The sequence below is a fragment of the Camelus bactrianus genome, chromosome 5, assembly GCF_048773025.1.
Source record: "Camelus bactrianus isolate YW-2024 breed Bactrian camel chromosome 5, ASM4877302v1, whole genome shotgun sequence".
Lineage (NCBI taxonomy): Eukaryota > Metazoa > Chordata > Mammalia > Artiodactyla > Camelidae > Camelus > Camelus bactrianus.
In genome coordinates, this window is record NC_133543.1 from 80,715,149 (window position 1) to 80,733,648 (window position 18,500).

Here is an 18,500-nt window from a genome sequence, read left to right on the forward strand (position 1 = left end):
AGGTGAAGAGGTCCACAGGCGAAACCAGCAAACTGGCTGATGTAAGGAGGGTTTTGTTTCGGTATGTGTCACCTCTTTTCCATCATACGGGGCTTAGATTCCTGCATTCCTTCTACCATGCAGGTTAAATATACTGGAGGGTAAAGACATTTTCTCAGGCTATTGTAGTAGCACTGGAAACCTACCTTAAAATGAGCTCATCTACCTTTCCAAGCGGCCAGTTTTAAACTCAAGGAGAAATATCATCTTATCTGGTCCATGGATATATCACCCCCTGTAAGATATTTTTGATATCATAACTCATTTTCATGATCATTCCTTTATCAATTAATTCACAATAAAAGAGAACAATAAAAGTGTTGTTTCATATCTTTACTCTTTCAGTAATGTGCAACATGAACATAATAGTGTTAAGAAGTCAGAAATAACTTAACACAGTAGCTATAGAAGATGTTTATATTTCCAAAATTTCAACAATGATCTTCCTTAGGTTCCCCCAAATTAGCATATTTGTTAATCAAATTAATTAAGAAGCTTTTCAAAATAAAAGCAATGTTTTAAATAAATATATTTTCATAACCATAGAACATTTAGTTCTGCTGGAGGTAACAAACATATTACACTCAAGTACTTTATGAAGATATTAGGGTAAAAGTGATCTGGATGCAATTATAAAGGTACCCTAATTAGCCATTTGCTTCTTTTAGGTATATGTTTTTTTCTGCATGTGTTAAATTGATACCATAGATATTTTGCATCAATTACTTCTTAAATCATCACAAAGATGTTACCTGACCCACAGAATTTATATCAGCTCACGGTGAATGATATGATATTGGTTGGACAATGTTTTTAAATTTAAATGTAGTACTCTAAATTAAATGCGATGAAAGCCAAAACCCTCTAGTTGCCTATGTCTATTATAAATGTTAGATTCCCAGTTTGGAAGAATAAGACCTTCTTACAAATCTCAACCTTGAAATTTCATAACTGAATATTATTGTCACATCAAAATCTTAATTATAACAGAGTTCTCTGTGTGTTTCAGAGTACCACATGGGTGCGTGTAAATTCAACTATGATCAGCTTTTCCACTGAAATCATATCTGTTTAGTAAACAACTACAGAAAACTTTCTAAAAATTGATTTTATTTATTAAGTATTTTTAAGAGTTCACTAACTGAAGATATGACTTTGCTGATCTCCCCAGAAATTCTGATCATTTGTTTCTCTTTCATTCACTTTTATTTCTACTGTGATTCTTAGGAATTTGTCTAATCTGTATTTAATCTATTAAAACATCTATGCGTTGGTAAATTTGGTTTCCTTCAATAATAAGCCATGTTAAGATTTCTAAATTAAATGACAAACAGAAGTAAAGTTAAACACAGCAACAAGTTATAGTAAGTGCTCTTTAGAATTTCAGATTAACAATTTTGTCCCAAAATGGTAAAGTAATAATTTACTAAATGAATAATGTAACACAGAATAGATTTTAACAAGAACTCTCTCTCTGTCTCTCTCCATCTCTCTCAATCACTTTCACTCTCTCTTCCTCTCTGTCTATTGCTCTGTCTATGTCTCTCCATCTCTCTGTCTCTGTCTCACTCCCTCTCTCACACACACACACACACACACTTCCACCCACTTCCATACGTGAGTATGTACACATATCTCAGAATTTTAAAACACTGCTACTGAAGGTTTTAACTTAGATAAATTAACTACATTAAAATACTGACATTGTGAAAGTATCTGTTTATGTCTAACACCCCATAGAGGGCGTCTTTTGGTGAACTTCTTAAAAAGCATAAAGAAAGAAAACCCAGAGTCCTTGACCGGAAGGAAGGGTGACGGTGTGGGTGCCGTGGGGGTCACAGCTTCCCACTGTCCTCGCCACCCTCTTTCTCCTCTATGGCTTCCAGGCTGCGCTTGCTCTTGGCCTCGGCACCGCTGCTGGGGGCTTTACTAAGTCCACACGACAAGCACGCCAGCTGGATCTGCTTCATGTTTTCTAGAGCTTCATTCTTGGCATTCTTCAACAGATCTCCTTGGCCCTGCAAACAGGCAGAAATGGACACCAAAGAAGAAAGTTATGGGCCAGGCATATCCTGATGCCATCTCTCTTTATCACTTGCGCTCCTGCTCAGTGAGGAAACAGACCCAGGCTAGAGAGCCCACTTTTCCAGGGTTTAGGCCAACGTCCTTTTCTCACATTATTGAGGGTCTTTGCTCTTTAAGTCAAAGACCTCAACCTGAGCATACCCAGTGAACTCTGTGGTTGCCAGCAGCCCCCGGAGACCCCTATGGTAGGGAAAGCCTCCGGGGACCCTCCTCTGAATGTGCTGTCCTCGTCAGGCCCTTCCATCACCAGGGTCTGAGACCTGCTACACTGCACGCTCCTGTCCCACCCAACCCAGCATTCCTAGGCTTGGAAGAAAACAAGGGAAGACACTCTTCCTAAATGAACTGAAAATTAAATCAGCCCTCGCAGTGTACAAGAGCTTACAAAGCAAAATACCTTCTGTAAGGTAAGTCATATGCCCTTTTACTTGGTGAGCTGGTTTTTTACATACTGGATTATCCCTGCAGTCTGCCTTTTGATAAGGTACTAGCTACCCACATTCCTTCTGTCTTCTCCATCACCCCGAGGACAATGTTCCCATCTGGCTAATGGAGAAAGAGGCTCCAGACACCCAGCGTGCCAATCAAAACAGAAAGCAAATGAGGATCACAGGGAACCATCAGCTGTCAGCTACATCAGTGCCTGAGAAAGGGCTTTCCCCATTATTTTTCTTCTTTTTTAGTTCACTGTTATAATAATTGAGTGTGTGTTCTGACGCTGGTTCAGGGGCCTGAAGGAGTCAGTGCAGGGAAGCCAGCACGTGTTCCTGTTGTGTACAGACAAAAGAGGAAGCAGTTCCGCCTCTCTCCTCTCCATTCTCACGACAATGCCTGAGAGCGTGACCTTGAAACTGGAGGTTACATTCAGGGCTAGAGAGTTCCTCTACAAAGCAGAGACTCCGAAAAGGCATAAGTCACCTATTTCATGTGAGATACTTCATGATACACTGTTTTTCTCCCCCTTTTTAAAATGGAAGTATAGCTGATTTACAATGTTGTATTAATTTCCAGTGTACAACATAGTGATTCAGTTATATATATATATTTTTTTTCATATTCTTTTTCATTACAGGTTACTACAAGCCACTGAATATAGCTCCCTGTGCTATACAGTAGGACCTTGTTGTTTATCTCTTCTGTGCATAGTAGTTTGTATCTGCAAATCCCAAACTCCCAATTTATCCCTCCCTATTCCCTTCCTCCCAGGTAATCATAAATTTGTGATACAATGTTTTATCTCTTTAATTTGATGGATGCTTTTACCTTAGAGTGTATGAGGAATCTTGTACTTAAAAAATGCCTTCGAATATTTCATTCCTTAAAATCTGTAGAGGCACTTGCCAATTCTATCTTACATCATGATGCTAAATCTTTCTAATAATAGCCTTTAACTATATGGGGCGGGTGAATAAGTAGGGCTTTGCTTGATATTTTTGTTAAGGTGAACTTACCCCCATTTACCTCAGCCATGGATTGGGGGTTTAGAAGCAGTCCTGGAAGTCGCAGAGTCGAGCCTCCTCATAAGGAGAAAGGAGCTGAGCCTGCTGAGGTGAAGGGAGTGACCCAAGGTCCCAGCTGGTTATGACTGAGCTGGGATTAAAGTCCAGGTCTTCTGCCTCTTGGTTCACTGCCCTATTTCACACACCACATTTATAATTTAGACTAAGACCAGAGACTAGAGAATGAACGAACACTCTTTCAGATAGAGGTGGACTTTCCAAGGGAAAAATATTCACTACACCAGCAGCAGGGAGTCCGTTCTGAACAGTATAAACATACTGAATCCCCTCTGGACGTTGAAAAATGAAGTCACGCCCACTTTGAAAAATGCAATTCTTAAGTAATAATAATACAGCATATAAAGTGCTTGCTCTCTGCGGGCATTCTTCTTCATGCTTTACATATGTTCTTTATTCAGTTATCACAACCTCCCATGAAAGTGGCACTTTTCTTATTTTAAGTTTATAGTGAAAAAACTGAAGCCTAGTGACCCCCTTTCCAAGAGTCACACAGCTGCTAAGTGGTAGAGCTGGGGTTTAAACAAAGTGCAGCAGCTGGCTCCAGACTCTGTCGTCTTAACCACTACATGATGTGGCATCTCTTCAAGGCAAACTGTGCTCTCTCTACAAAGCACATTAAAGCCTCCGAGCCACTGTTACCTATGGAAACAACACAGACAAAAAGGCAATCATTGCCCAGGTGGCACAGTCTGACAGAATTTAGAGATGGGATCTAGAAAGTCAGGAAGGTTAAGATTGCACCAAGATACGCTGGCAGGGGCAAAAGTCAGAGTATCTTAGTTTTGCTTTTAGCTCCAGCAGTTTCTCCCTGGGCCGTTTGCTCACCTGTAAAAATGATGAAACTATTCTTCTGCCTTCCTCACAGTTTTAAAGATTAAAGAAAATATGTTGAAAAGCTGTTTGTGACTTAAATAATCACAAGTAAACTAGGCTATTAGATGATATGAAAAGCAATTAACATAGTCTATTACTAAAATAAATATCTTGGTGCTGTGCGGATTTTAATAGAAATTTTACTAACTTGTTTAAAATGCACCTTCAACAGTCTGTTTCTACAGAGATGCGGATATTGCTACTGCTTTTCAAATGCAAAGATTCTCCTAAAAAAACTGTATTAGGAAATAGGTTATACCCACACTCATTTTCAGATTATTACTTTTAAGTGCTCCCTTTTAGTGTTGAAATTTTCATCAAGCATTTTAAAACAACAGAAGCAAAACTGCCATGTTCCCTAATTGCAAGAGAGCAGCAAAACATGCAAAAATATCAAGCTTGATCTTACAAATGCATGATGCTCTCACGTCCCTTTTCCTGCAGCAGGTTATGAAACATGTTTAATTAATCAGCCAGAATGTCATCTCATCTGTTCTGAGAGGTGGCATCCAGGCCTAAATGCCAGCCTGTGCCAGTTCTGGTAAATAGAAGTCAGTCTCTCTAGAAAACAATGGCCAGTTGGAGAAGCCAGTTTGTGCCAGTGCAGAGACTGAACGACATCATCTCCTGATAACCAGGAGACAACATGTCCTGGTGACATGGCGCAGGCAGGAAAAAAAAAAAAAAAACTGGAAGAGAAATTAAACTATTAACTAATAGAAGCAGAAAAAATGAAAGACTAAACTAAGAAGAGTTTACTTTGACAAACTGATGTGAAAATGTTGTTTTCTATAGAAGGAGGCATATAGATCATCTTTCTGTTCTGTGGTTAAACTCCTTGAGTCCCCCTGATTAAGGTGGCAGAACCAGAAAAGACTCATTCTAGGCAAAACTGTAAAGGTGAAGGTTATTGTTGACAACCCTCATCTTGGCATTCCTTTTCGGTGCAGACTTTACCCCATTAAATGTGCAGAGATTTCCCCTGACCAACTAGCTTCTTTCTCTCTACTCTGTTACACTCCCTCTCAAACGCCTCCTAACTGGCCAGCGTATGTCACATCTCCTCCCTCAAAACATCTGTGACCTGTGTATCATTTCCCACAGCATATATCAGGTTTCCAGATCAGTTAAGCCGCCTATAGATACTGGTGTGTATTATGTATTTAAGGAGTATGACAACGGGGCTTTTCTAAAGAATATGCTCAGACATTCTCCTCAAACAGAGGTCTTGGGAGAGAAGGAGAAAGGAGAGAAGCCCAGGAGAATGCATTTCACTTGGTGGTATATAAATTGCAACATCTCTTGGAAAAATAAATCCGGATTGTTATAGCCTGGGATGTAAAATTAATGGACAATCTGACCACTGAACACTCAATGTGAAAGAAATGTCAAGCAGTTGCCAATGTTTCAATATACTAGAAATCTCCTGGGAATTTTATTTTCTCTCCTCTGGCATTAGAGATGCTTCAGGGGGAAGAAAGGGAGAAGGACGCCTTTAACTCAAAGACAAGTAAGAGTGACAGAGGGCATCTCAGGAAGACGGATGCTGATGGGCAACAGGGCTATCAAAAGTCTCCAGAGCAATGACCACCAATTCAGCCTCCACAGTTGTGTGGCTTCCAAATGTAAAAGCACATGGAAATCCCAACACATCAGAGAGTAACACTTGGAATCATAGAAAACCACAGAGAGATCAGATCGCTATAGAGATTCTGAATCTAAAAATTAGCAATGATTAATGGATTTTTTAAAAAGCGACATTAAGCATTCATAACCAAATCCTTCCAACATCATTAAATTGCAGTTAAAATATATTATCTAGAAATCAAGAAATATCTGACGCAATTTAGATTGTATATAGGACTGGTATACAATACTACCAACAATTTTTATTACTGCTAATATATTATTACTGACAGTAAAATGCGATCACAACACTAAACAGAAGCTAACATTTATTGAACACTTGAGATACTAAGTGTAAACCAATTTGCACACATTATTCCATTCTATGACAACCATAAAAGGGGCTAGAATTCTAAATGTGAGTTATCTATTAGTTATATATTTGTCAGCTATTTATTAACAATATATTTTATAATCCATAAAATGACATTTAGAATTTTTGTTATTTCTGTTCTTACTAAGAATTGCAGTTTCCTCCCCATTGTTTGAAAATAGTTTTGGCTACAATCCGGCACAGTAACGTACAAGAGACATCCATGGCCCTTTCAAGCCCATTTTTCCCATGAACTGCACTATCCCTAGCGATACGAGTGCACCGAAGAGTTGGAGATCATAACCAGTGTCCTTGTTACATGTGAAGGAAATGTGTGGGCTGTCTCAGAGAACACCACAAATATTTAAAACAGCTAATCGAGACTCTGGGGATGGAGAAGCCCTCACATATACACAATGACACACATAACAAAGGTAGTTCTGTCTCCAGGCAGGCTATGTGGGTATTTTTCAGCACACACTCAACGGCAGACTGATTTCCCTGAAGTTCTTTCCATGTGAGCATCCACACCCATAGCTAGAGTCACCCCCTGGATAATCCTGCAGCAAGTCTGCACAGACCGACCTCATGGTGGCATTAGCACCTCTTTATCTGTCCCCGCTACTGTTTGGTGGACAAGAACATATTGTGGTGGGCTGTGCACCACTACCATCTTAATAGTTCAAAAAGCATGCTACTGGGGAACCTCTGTATTAAGATGTTAAACGTCTTGCTTCCAAGAAGTAGAAACAACTATTACAATGTCCTTCATTTGAGAAAATTAAAATAGAAAATCAAAGATGTGTTGATGTCATGACAGATACATTTCTCTTGATATTACATTGCTGGAATATTGAGTAAAACTACAAAGATGGCCTGGGATTCTTGGTCTCCAGAATGAAAGCCTCACCATGTAGGGAATGCATTCACAATGTTCGCAAGAGTTACAGGCACAAAGATGTAGCCATTAGGGGAATTATGTACAAAATACCTTAATAGCACAAAAATAGAAGTTTTCATTGCATTATGTTATCAACACTCAGATTTATTATTTTTCAACATCTTGACAACCAAATATTTCAACTTCATCTTACTTGTCACTTAAGAAGTTGAATTTTTACTCTATGAACATTCAAGAAATATGGATAAATAATAGTAGAGTAGTTCTGGTCTAAGAGTATTGACTTAATGGAGCTTTTTATGTTATTCTTCTAAAATGCTGAACTCAAAACAAATGAAAAAACACTGCTCTTCAAATCTTTATTGCATAATGCAATTAAACTATTTTATTTTTATAGGAACAAAAAGTGAATTATATTGGACATTTTATCTGAGCCATTAGATTTTATAATTTTTATAAAGTTTCATGTTTTTAATTGAAGTACAGTCAATTACAATGTATCAATTCCTGGGGTGCAGCACAATGTCCCAGTCATACATATACATACATATATTCCTTTTTATTTTTTTTTTATTAAAGGTTATTAAAAGATGTCAAACATAGTTCCCTGTGCTATACAGAAGAAATATTTTTTAACCTAGTTTTATATATAGTGGCTAATATTTGTAAATCTCAAATTCCCAAGTTTATCCTTTCCCAGCCTCTTTCCCCAGTAGCCGTAAGATTGTTTACTATGTCTGCAAGTCTGTTTCTGTTTTGTAGATGAGTTCATTAGTGTCCTTTTTTTTTTTTTTTTTTTTAGACTCCACATATGAGTGACATCATATGGTATTTTTCTTTCTTTTCCTGGCTGACTTCACTGAGAATGATGATCTCCAGGTCTATCCATAAGTTTCATTTTTAAAATCAGTTTTATAACTGATAAATTTTAGTACTGGTCATAAACTCTAATCTCCAAAGACTGTGGAAACAGAACATAAGTAAGTATTTTTAATACCTAAGATTTTAGTTCTGAAGGAAGAATAATTTACAAAATATAGATGATATTTCAAAGAAATTTTAAGAATTATTTAATGCCAACAAGACCACACAACATTACAGAATGAAGCAGAATGACATGTTTTATAAGCATAAAAAGGCTCTACAAATATGAAGTCATGCTCTATTAAAATGCATCATAATGAAAATTATTTTTGAAAGTTACATTTGAAAGCATATGTTTTAAGACCTGGAAAATAAGACCTTCTTTTTCCATAAGTGTTTCTCAAATACCATCCTGCTTTGTTACAGTATTTTTCTCATTAAGAAGTCTTTTTTTTTTTAATTTTTAAGAAGTCTTGACTAACTTGAATGTTGAAAGAATGAAGAACCTTATTTACCTCAAAATGGAAATTAACTGCATCTTAAGCAGAAAATCTTTGTACTAATCATGTTTTTAAAAAATAGTTTTTAATATAAAGGAAACCACTTTCTTTTGTGTCCTTGTATGCATATACATAATACTATGTATAAATGAAGTAGTTTAACATTATTTAAATGCTACTCACTAATAACAATTGCATCACTTTAATAGAATAAAAGGTAAAAATTATATGTTTTCAATAATGCATAGAAGTCATTTGACAAAATTCTACATCTTTTCAAGATAAAATCTCTCAACAAACTGAGTACAGAAGGAATGTACCTCCGCATAATAAAGGCCATATATGACAAGCCCACAAGTAACACCATACTCAACAGTGAAAGGATGAAAGCTTTTCCTCTAAGATCAGGAACAAGATAGGGGTGCCCACTCTCACAATTTCTATTCAGCCTAGAACCGGAAGTCCTAGCCAGAGAAATTAGGCAAGAAAAAGAAATAAAAGATATCCAAATCAGAAAGGAAGAAGTAAAATGATGACCTGGTCTTATATATAGAAAACCCTAAAGACTCTATCAAAAAACTGTTAGAATCAATAAATGAATTCAGTAAAGCTGCAGGATACAAAATCAACATACAAAAAATCAGTTGTATTTCTATACACTAACAATAAACTATCAGAAAAAGAAATAAATGAAACAATCCTATTTACAACAGCACCAAAATAATAAAATACTTAGGAGTAAACTGAACATAGGGTGTAAAATATGTGTACACTGAAAACTATAAGACACTAATGAAAGAAATTAAAGAAGACATAAATAAATGGGAAGACATTCTGTGTTCTTGAATCAGAAGAATTAAGATTATTAAAGTGTTCATGCTACCCAAAGCCATCTACAGATTCAATGTCATCCCTATCAAAATTCCAATGGCATTTTTCATAGGAAGAGAAAAACAATCCTAAAATTCATATGGAACAAAAGATCCCAAATAGCCAAAGCAATCCTGACAGAGAAGAATGAACTGGAGGCATCACCCTCCTTGATTTCAAACTACGTTACAAAGCTACGGTAATGGAAATAGAGAAAGACAAATACCAGATGATCTCATCTGTATGTGGAATCTAAAAAAACCCAACTCACAGAAACACAGAGTAGACTGATGGTTACCACGGGCAGGGCATTGGGGGAAATGGGTGAAGCCACTGGTAAAAGAGTACAAACTTCCAGTTACAATATGAGTAGGCTCTGCAGATCTAATATACAGCATGGTGACTATCATTAACAGTACTGTTCTGTATGCTTGAAAGTTGCTAAGAGAGTAGATCTGAAAACTTCTCACCATAAAAAAAAGGAAACTGTGAGGTGAATGGATGTGTTAATTAACCTTATTGCAGAAGCCATCTCATAATATATACATACATCAAATCATCACACTGTACATCTTAAACATACACAATATGTCAGTTATATCTCAATAAGGCTGAAAAATAACAGCATAATAATAAAATTAATAATTAGCAGCAGCAGTACTGATGACAGGTAGTGTTAATGATAGGTAACATCTGCGTTCATCAACAAAACCCTACTGCACTGAGATGCATTTGTTGACCAGATCTTAAAGAGAAGTATGAAATTTAATATCTCCAACGCCCACTGTTGTCCCTATGGTATGTTGTTCTAAGCTATGTATATATGAACTGAGACACATTAACTTCTTCTCTTTAAACCTTAGGTTTGGTTTTTTTTTTTTTTTACCTTATTTTGTTCATTTTTAATTTTTTGTGTGTGGGGGTAATTAGGTTGGTTTATTTCTTTCTTTTTGGAGGAGGTACTGGGGATTGAACACAGGACCCTGTGCACACCAAGCATGCCCTCTACCACTTGAGCTATATTCTCCCTCCTGAGACACATTACCTTCTCTCTTTGGTTTAGGAATAATGTTCATCTCTGTTAGCTATCAATTAGGACTTGGGTCTTCATTTTTGCTTTATTCATCTATTTATCCATCAAGCATATACTTATTAAACATCTACCATATGCCAGGCTTTGACCTACAGTTGTCAACCCTACCAAAACCAAGGTCCTTTAAAACAAATATTTCGTAAGACTTCATTATTCTAAATGAAAGTCATAAATAATATAACCTGATTCTATGCATTATTAAAAGTTAAGTAAATGTGTATCCTAGCTATAAATAAGGAGAAATAAGAGAATGGACATTTAAAACAAAAGAATATGTATTTCAACATGTAAATACCCAGGCAGGCACACAAGAAAACGTCCGATAGTCCCACAAGTGAGGAAGTAAATAATGTCCGTACACCCCACCAAATCTGCCAAATCCTCAGAAGAACCTCAAAGGACATTTTCCTCGTGGTTGATAACATCAGCTACTTCCCAAGAAACTGTGGGATGCCTACCATGGCTCGTCAATAATAACAAAAAAGTACCAAACGAAACCCAGGGCTGACCACCCATTTGTCCTGTGAAAGACCCTATAATGTTTAAAACAAAAAGATCAACAATTGCAGTGATGTGAGAACTTTCCTTGGAGAACATCAGAACGTGTCATCCTCCCGCCTCCAAAAGTTGGTTTTCTTATTTGTAAGTTAGAGGGTACAACATTGTTCTGTGTAAAACCTGGAAGCATTGTTCACTATAAGAATAAACAAATTTTAAGCAGCTGTTTCATTTAAGCCAGATGAGAAAGTAAAAATGAACTGAAATAACCTGTCACCCAAAGAAATTAATGGCAAACATTATCTTTTGTGACAGACCCATTACATTTCTGAAGGTATCATAAGATAGGTTTCCGTGAGGGTGCTCTGTGTAAGAAGCCATCTGTCTGCTTTGGGCAAATGACTGTGAGCCTAATCCACTTACAGAAAATGTCAACAAAATTGCTTCAACGCCAGTGAGCTGAATCACAGAAAACCTAGAGCTAAACTTTAAAAATGTGGCTCAAGTGCAGAAAGTTTTATGAATTTAGGTTTGTATGGTGATGCTGGTGTCCTGAGAATTCTCTGGCAGTCATTTTGACAAAAGAACCATTCAATAAAACAATAAGAAGCCACTGCCTGTTCATTTCCCCGCTCTCTGTTCTTTCCTTCCCATTACCGGGATCATCTGCCTCCACGTCAACAGGTCTAATAAGAAAGGACAGAAGATTGATATCAACCTTTAGCAAGGTGACAAAGGTAATTAATTGCACTTCAAATGAAACTCTGGTAATGGATGGTCGTCATCACAAAAAAACAAATACTGTTTAAAAGTTCCAATACCTCAAATTAATTTTTCTTATATAATAAATGACCCTGAAATCTGACTTCATACAACTACCATGAGTACCACAAGCCAAACACAAAGGGAGCTTCGTTAGAAACCTCTACTTCGCCGACTCACGCTATTTCCATTTCAACCGTACTATTTACAATGGCTTGAAACATGTAGGACGCCCTAAACCCCTAGCAGAGAAATGCAAGAGAGGCAGTTACTAATACTTGAAGGATATTTAAAAAACCCATTCTGGAATTTGCTTGATAAGGTTTCACTTTAAGAAATTACTGATTGCATTGTTTAAACTATTGGCTACTTGATTCATTCAGGAAAAAAAAAATTTGCCAAAATGCCAGACCAAGAGCGTAGATGCAATGACAAAGGTCCAAAATCAGAGTGTACTGATCACAAAATGACTTTAGGAGCTTAACCGCCACAGTGCTGAGGATTTCAGTCAGCAAGTGAACATCTTGTGACATCTGGTCCTGAGTTGCACAACTCCAGGGGCACCATTCACACTGTCTTCTATGTGCATAGCATTCCCTGCAGCCCAAAGACAGCCATACTGCATCTGGTCTAGATATGTCCTTTTACCAAGGACATTTATTCCTTATTCTCTGCCAAATCATAATGCTTTTAAAAAGCCTTAAACAGTCCCCATTAGGAGTGCATCATGGCGTGTGCAGAACTGGCCTATCCAGTGTCTCTATGGGCACCCATTTAACTGGCGTGACTTCTAGGTTCAGTGTCAGTTGCAGTGGCCAAACAGCTATTAGCAAGATGTCAAATGGGCAAGTGCCTTGCACCCTCCACCCAATGGGTCATTTTTTTAAATTAATGCTGGTAAGGCAGCCATCAAATGAAATGGGCTACTTCTTATTAATAGTTAAACTGAGCAGCAGCCAACTCAGCTCCCTTCACAGTGGCTGTTTGGAGATTTGGTCATTCATGAATTATTCACTGTTGGTGGCCCGAATCCAGCAGGGCATTTGGTTAAAGACCAGACTACTGTTACTCCAAGGAAATGTCAAGATCTGCTTTCCATAATCTGAGACTTGCTCAAGTTTCAGATGTTAAACTCAAGCCATCCACAACACCAAACTATTAGCAACACACTTTTGTCACACCTTTTATGTTTATTTTTAAAATTATGCACACAGAAGTTAAAATAATAGCATCCGAATTTCCCAATCGTCTATAGTGTGTCATGTTGACTTAATCACCTTATCTATTGCTATCCACCTATCTGTGTATACTTCATGCTGAATACCTCAGTACGCATATCCTGAAAATAAGGACTTTTTCAACATAACCACAATACTATCATTGCCCCCACAAAACTGGTATTCATTCAGTAATTTTACCTGAATATGCAGTGCATATTAAATTAGCCGAAATGTCCCAAAACATCTTTCATAGCTTCTTTTGAACCCAGAATCCAGTCAAGGTTCACACATCACTAGCATCTTTGAAAATACTGGTTTAGTTATGTGAGTTAGGATAAAAGCACGTGTAATGGGGGATTGCAAGGGGAAACTCAATAGCAAGTTCACAGCATTAAGTTCACTTTCCTTGAAAGACATACATTTCCACAGCTTCACTCCTGTCCACTTCCTGGAATACACACCACTAAATCATCCCATATGCCTGTCAAAACATTTCTTCTGAATGTCAAATACCATCACTCTTACATCCTTATTTTTAAATCAACTTTATAAATATATATGCCTGGAAAAATTCATCGTCCATTCACGAAACTCATTCAGTTTTGTGAGTGTCACGCTGCTTTCCCTAGCCAGGCCTCAGATTTCTTCCCAGAATAGATGACCGTGGAAATCAAACTATCAGACACTAGTGGGACAGAACATTCATGTTCAAATTCAATATTTCAGTAGCTGGTATTTTTTTAGGCCTTAGATATGCAGACCAAAAAAGCCCACATTTTTAGAGGAACTTTAAATTAGCACCATTAGAAAATCCAGAACTCCATTTAACAAGCTTTGAATGATTCTGTCCACGTCCAAGGACTTCTGCTAAAGAGCCCTGGATTGACCTTGAGCTGGGGTAGCTCTGCTCTGTGCTTTAAGAGCCCGCCTCCCCAGCCACAACTGGTTAAACCAAGCATCACACTGGCCCAAGAGTGAACAATCAGTAGCTGGCCAGTGACCTATGAGCTGGCCTGACTCCAGGCGGCAATGACAACAATCAGACTAACTTAGCTGCTAACAAAGAGGTGCTAGAAAACAGAGGAAAGAAAGAGACAGGAGGGTTGAGCCCATCTGAGGCCACAGCACTAGAGTGAAAATCCACAAAGTCTTCCTCCCAAGAGGAGAAAAGAGAACACAGTCCCCTAAAGCCTGTTTGAATTGTCATGCTCTCCTGGCCCGAGGTCCTGTGAGGCTGCCTGTCCTGTGGCTTCTCTTCTTCCCCGGAGATGTGTCTCCTAGATGTGTTCCTGCATTGTCACATGTAGTCTCACCTGAAGAAGAAGCCTGAATGGGTCTCTGTTCCCTGTAACTCAGGCAAGAAAAAAAGTTTTACTTTAGATGAGAAATGACAGGCCTGTTACAATTTTAATCACACCATTCGATGAGTTGGAAGCCAAAACAGAATAGAGTTTAGATCATGCTTTTGTCCCTGCTAAGGTTTTCATGCTTCTTGTAGGGAAAACCAGAATCAGTCAAAAAGCTATAAAGGGGTTGTGGTTGATGTCTGCAGTTGAAAGATGATTAACAAATTATGAACCGGCTGTGTGACCTTGGGAACATTCCTAACTCCTGCAAGAGGCAGTTTCCTTCTCTATTAAACATGGGGATTGGATGAGATGTCCTCTGAGTTCATCTTATATACCCAATGTCTATCATTGATTAATTAGGGCTTGATTTAAAATTGCTGTGTTAAAATTGATTACCTAACTATTTTAAGTAAGAGAGACGGTCTAGTGGGGAAGAGATAAGGAGGTAATGAAAGTGTCTGTTCAGGGAAGAACAAGGCGATGTGGAAAACACGTGGCAAAGATCCTAACCCCGATGGGGGGTGGGGAGAGGGAGAAAGTGCCACCTCGGAAAAGGTATCCTGAAGACTTGGCACCTAAGCTAAGAGCTGGAGCACAGGTGAAGTGCCCGTGGCAGAGTGTGAACAACAGCGAGGGGCTCCCAGGGAGCAGGGGCGCAAGACACACTTTTGAAGTAGAAGGGACAGCCGGTGTAACTGCTCAGCAGGAGAGCACAGCTGGTGCCCCGTGTAGCTGGGGTAGCGCGCGGAAGAGGAAGGCGATGAGGGTCAAAGCCGTGGCGTAAGGAGGTCACAAAGAGCTCCACAGGGGAAGGTAGGAAGTTTGCAGGAAGAGCCATGGGAAACCTTGGAAGGGCTTTAAGCGGGCAGAGTGGCCATGACCAGACTTCCGTTTAGAAAGATCACCCCAGCTGCTGTGCTGCAGAGGCGACAGGGTTGCATGGGGAGGGAGATTTGTCACTAACTAGGGTGATAACTAAGGCAGTAGCTATGGGGGTGGAGGTCTCTTAGGGAGATATTTAGGACGTTGACCCAACAATACTTGGTCATTGCTTAGAGGTGGAGGTTTAGGAGAAAGATCAAGGGTAACTCCCAGGATTCTTGCTTGGATTGCTCTGAGTAGTCATTCGTTCATTTGGGGAGGGATAGTAGAGGTGTCGCCGAGGGCAGGCAAGAGATGTGGGTGGAGATGAGCACAGCCTGACTGAAGATCTACATTTGGGATTGGACAGCACAGGGGGCTGCTAGAAACCATTTGCATGGACAGTGTGACCCAGGAAGGGAGGATGGAGTAAGAGGAGAAGAGAGTCTAGACAGAACCCTAAGAAATACCAGAATGTAATGCAGAAGTAGAGAAAGGGCAACCTGCAAAACTCCTGAGAAGAAAAAGCCAGAGACGTAAGAGGAAGGCCAAACGGAACGTCCAGAGGGTGTCCCCCCAAATCAAGGGAAGCAGTGAGGCAAAGGAGGGAGTGATCAGCCCTGTAGAATGTTCCCAAGTAGTCAAGCAAAATAAAAGCTGAAAAGTGTCCACAAGACTTCGTGACAAGGAGGTGACTGGTGACCTCTGTGAGGACGATTTAATGGAGTGTCGGGGGAAGAAGACAGATGAAAGTTGGCTAAAGGAGTGCGTGGGAGGTAAGGAAGTGGATACAGCATGTGTAAACAGCTGTGTTAAAGTTTGGCAGTGCGGGCGAAGAGAGAGGTGTGGAGTAAAGTAGCTGGAGGGGAGCTGAGAGTATTTATAAAAGCTGTTTTATATGTATAAATGCACTTAGGCTGAGCAATGAGTTGTGAAAGGAAAAAGGCAAAATATGAAACAGAATAACTGAAAGCCTGGACTTTTCGGATTGATGGTTGTTCTCACTTGATTTTTCTGGTATCCTAATGTTTCTTCTCCTTATTTCAGAGCCTCTTATTTGTATGAAATGGGAGAGTTACTCAGCAATTAAACATGTAAAGTATGTTAATTTAAATATATAAGTAAATCTACCTAAACTTGGAAGTAAAAAAGCAGGGATTCCATATGGTCTATACATTTGTAACTACCCCCAGAAAATGAAGAATTCTCACATTGTCCACCAGGTGGCTCTCCTGTTTTGGGCTTAGGTAGGAAGTTCCTATCTGTCCACAAAAAGCTTGTGTTCCAATGTCAGAAATGGCCTCCTAACACCACTTGGTTTTTTCCCTCTGCTTTCATGTAGACCTGCACCTCAATCATTTTAAGCATGTAAAAGTGACCTCAAATAAATTCAGAAAACAGAGTCATCAAAAAGATTCGTGTATCACCAACTGGCATATGTAAGCATTTTTAGGTGGAAGATATCTTTCTTAGCAGAATCTGAAAGTCATGCCCCTTCAAAGGCAAAAAAATAAATAAATAAAATAAAATCTAGCTACTTGCTTTCTCAGTGTAGTGAAAGGAGAAAAAAACTGATAACTCCAAAATGTCTAATAAATGTGTTTTACATAATAATACATAGGTTAAAATATCAATGCCTCTCACATGTATAAGGTGGTATCTTTATACCTGTTGTTTGGAGAATTTGAACATACACAGGTCCCTCTAATGTCAAGCTCTCAGGTTTAAGCAGTTTGTTGATAGTTATAAGACACAAAGATCTTTACTCGATAGGGGTTGTTCGCATGATTTAGCATTCAGGGCATGCTATTATTATGCATTTATGAATATTCACAATAAGGAAGGTATGTGGGCTGAAGGGCAATTGGAAAGCTCCACTCCCTGGATACTTCCCTTGGCCCCTCTGCCATCCTGCTGGGCCTGAGACACCCACTAACACCAGAAATACCAGAGCAAAAGGGAGGGCAAAGGTCGGTTTTACAACTATCAGTACAAAGAGCCTAAGAACACACACACACACACACACACACACACATACACACACACACATACACACACACACACACATACACACACACACACACACACACACACACACACACACACACACGCTAGCTAAAACCAGTTGTCCTCACTTGCCAGCCTTAGGACACAGCTCTACCATTTTTAACTTGTTACTAGTGCAGCATGAACAGTGGCCCCTCAGGCTTGGGACCCGGGTGGGAATGAGAAGCGCTGATCTGGGGTCTCCCTCCTCACAGCCCCGTGGGACATCCCTGTGACTGGGACCGCTCATCATGTTCACTCCTTCTTTTATCCCTCCTTCCTCATTTTCTGAGAAACTTGAAGGAAAAAAAATCCAAAGGATTAGCCACTGAGCAAAATCAACTCAGAAGTCAAGAATGACCAGGGGATATTTGGAGATTCGCAGAAGGATAGCTGTAGCTGGAGCACAGGGGAAAAGAGAAAATGAATACAAGGAGAATGAAAGCACGCGATGAAGGAGAATGACCTACTCGGCAAGGTAAAACCACCTCACCAGGGACAAATGAAAGGAACTGTATACACCGAGGCAGGATTTTTAAACTTTGTTATCCTAGAGACTGAAGAAGTTGTATTCCTCTAAGGGAAATATTTGTTTACCCGTATTTGTTTATTTCAGAGGGTCACGTTTGATGTGCTGCCTAAGTAAAAATGTGTGTCGTCTCTACTGAGAACAAACACTGACACATTCTAACCATCTTCCCGCGGGAGCCCCTGGGCCACTCTTTCTTACTCTTTAACTTTCCGTATTTATGTGTCAGAGCAGCCAAGTTGACACCTGCCACGGGACGTTTCAGCAGGAAGAGAAATCAATGGGTCCTGGCAGCCATCTCAGCGCCCTTCAAAGGATGACCTTTAGGTGTGGCAGCAAAAGCACATCCCCCACCATGACATTATTTTTTTTAATCCTCAGTTTCAGGTTGCATATTTTTAATAAAGTCTTCCACTAATGTCAGCTTCAAGGGTATTAAACCATCACAGCTGATTTCCTTTTTCTTTACCCGCATTTCAGTCTCTTCTTTC

The 18,500-nt window shown here is 39.1% G+C and overlaps 1 protein-coding gene across 2 annotated transcripts in view; it reads right to left on the minus strand.

Moving 5' to 3' along the window:
• Positions 1-357: 357 nt before the first annotated feature.
• PLCL1 (phospholipase C like 1 (inactive)) overlaps positions 358-18,500 on the minus strand; it is a 308,629-nt gene continuing 290,486 nt past the window's right edge. For both annotated transcript variants that reach the window (XM_074364217.1, XM_010971899.3), the window contains one exon: positions 358-2,057. In XM_074364217.1, the coding sequence (XP_074220318.1) occupies positions 1,875-2,057 (183 nt within the window). In that variant the 3' untranslated portion in view covers positions 358-1,874. The remainder of the gene's footprint in view (positions 2,058-18,500) is intronic.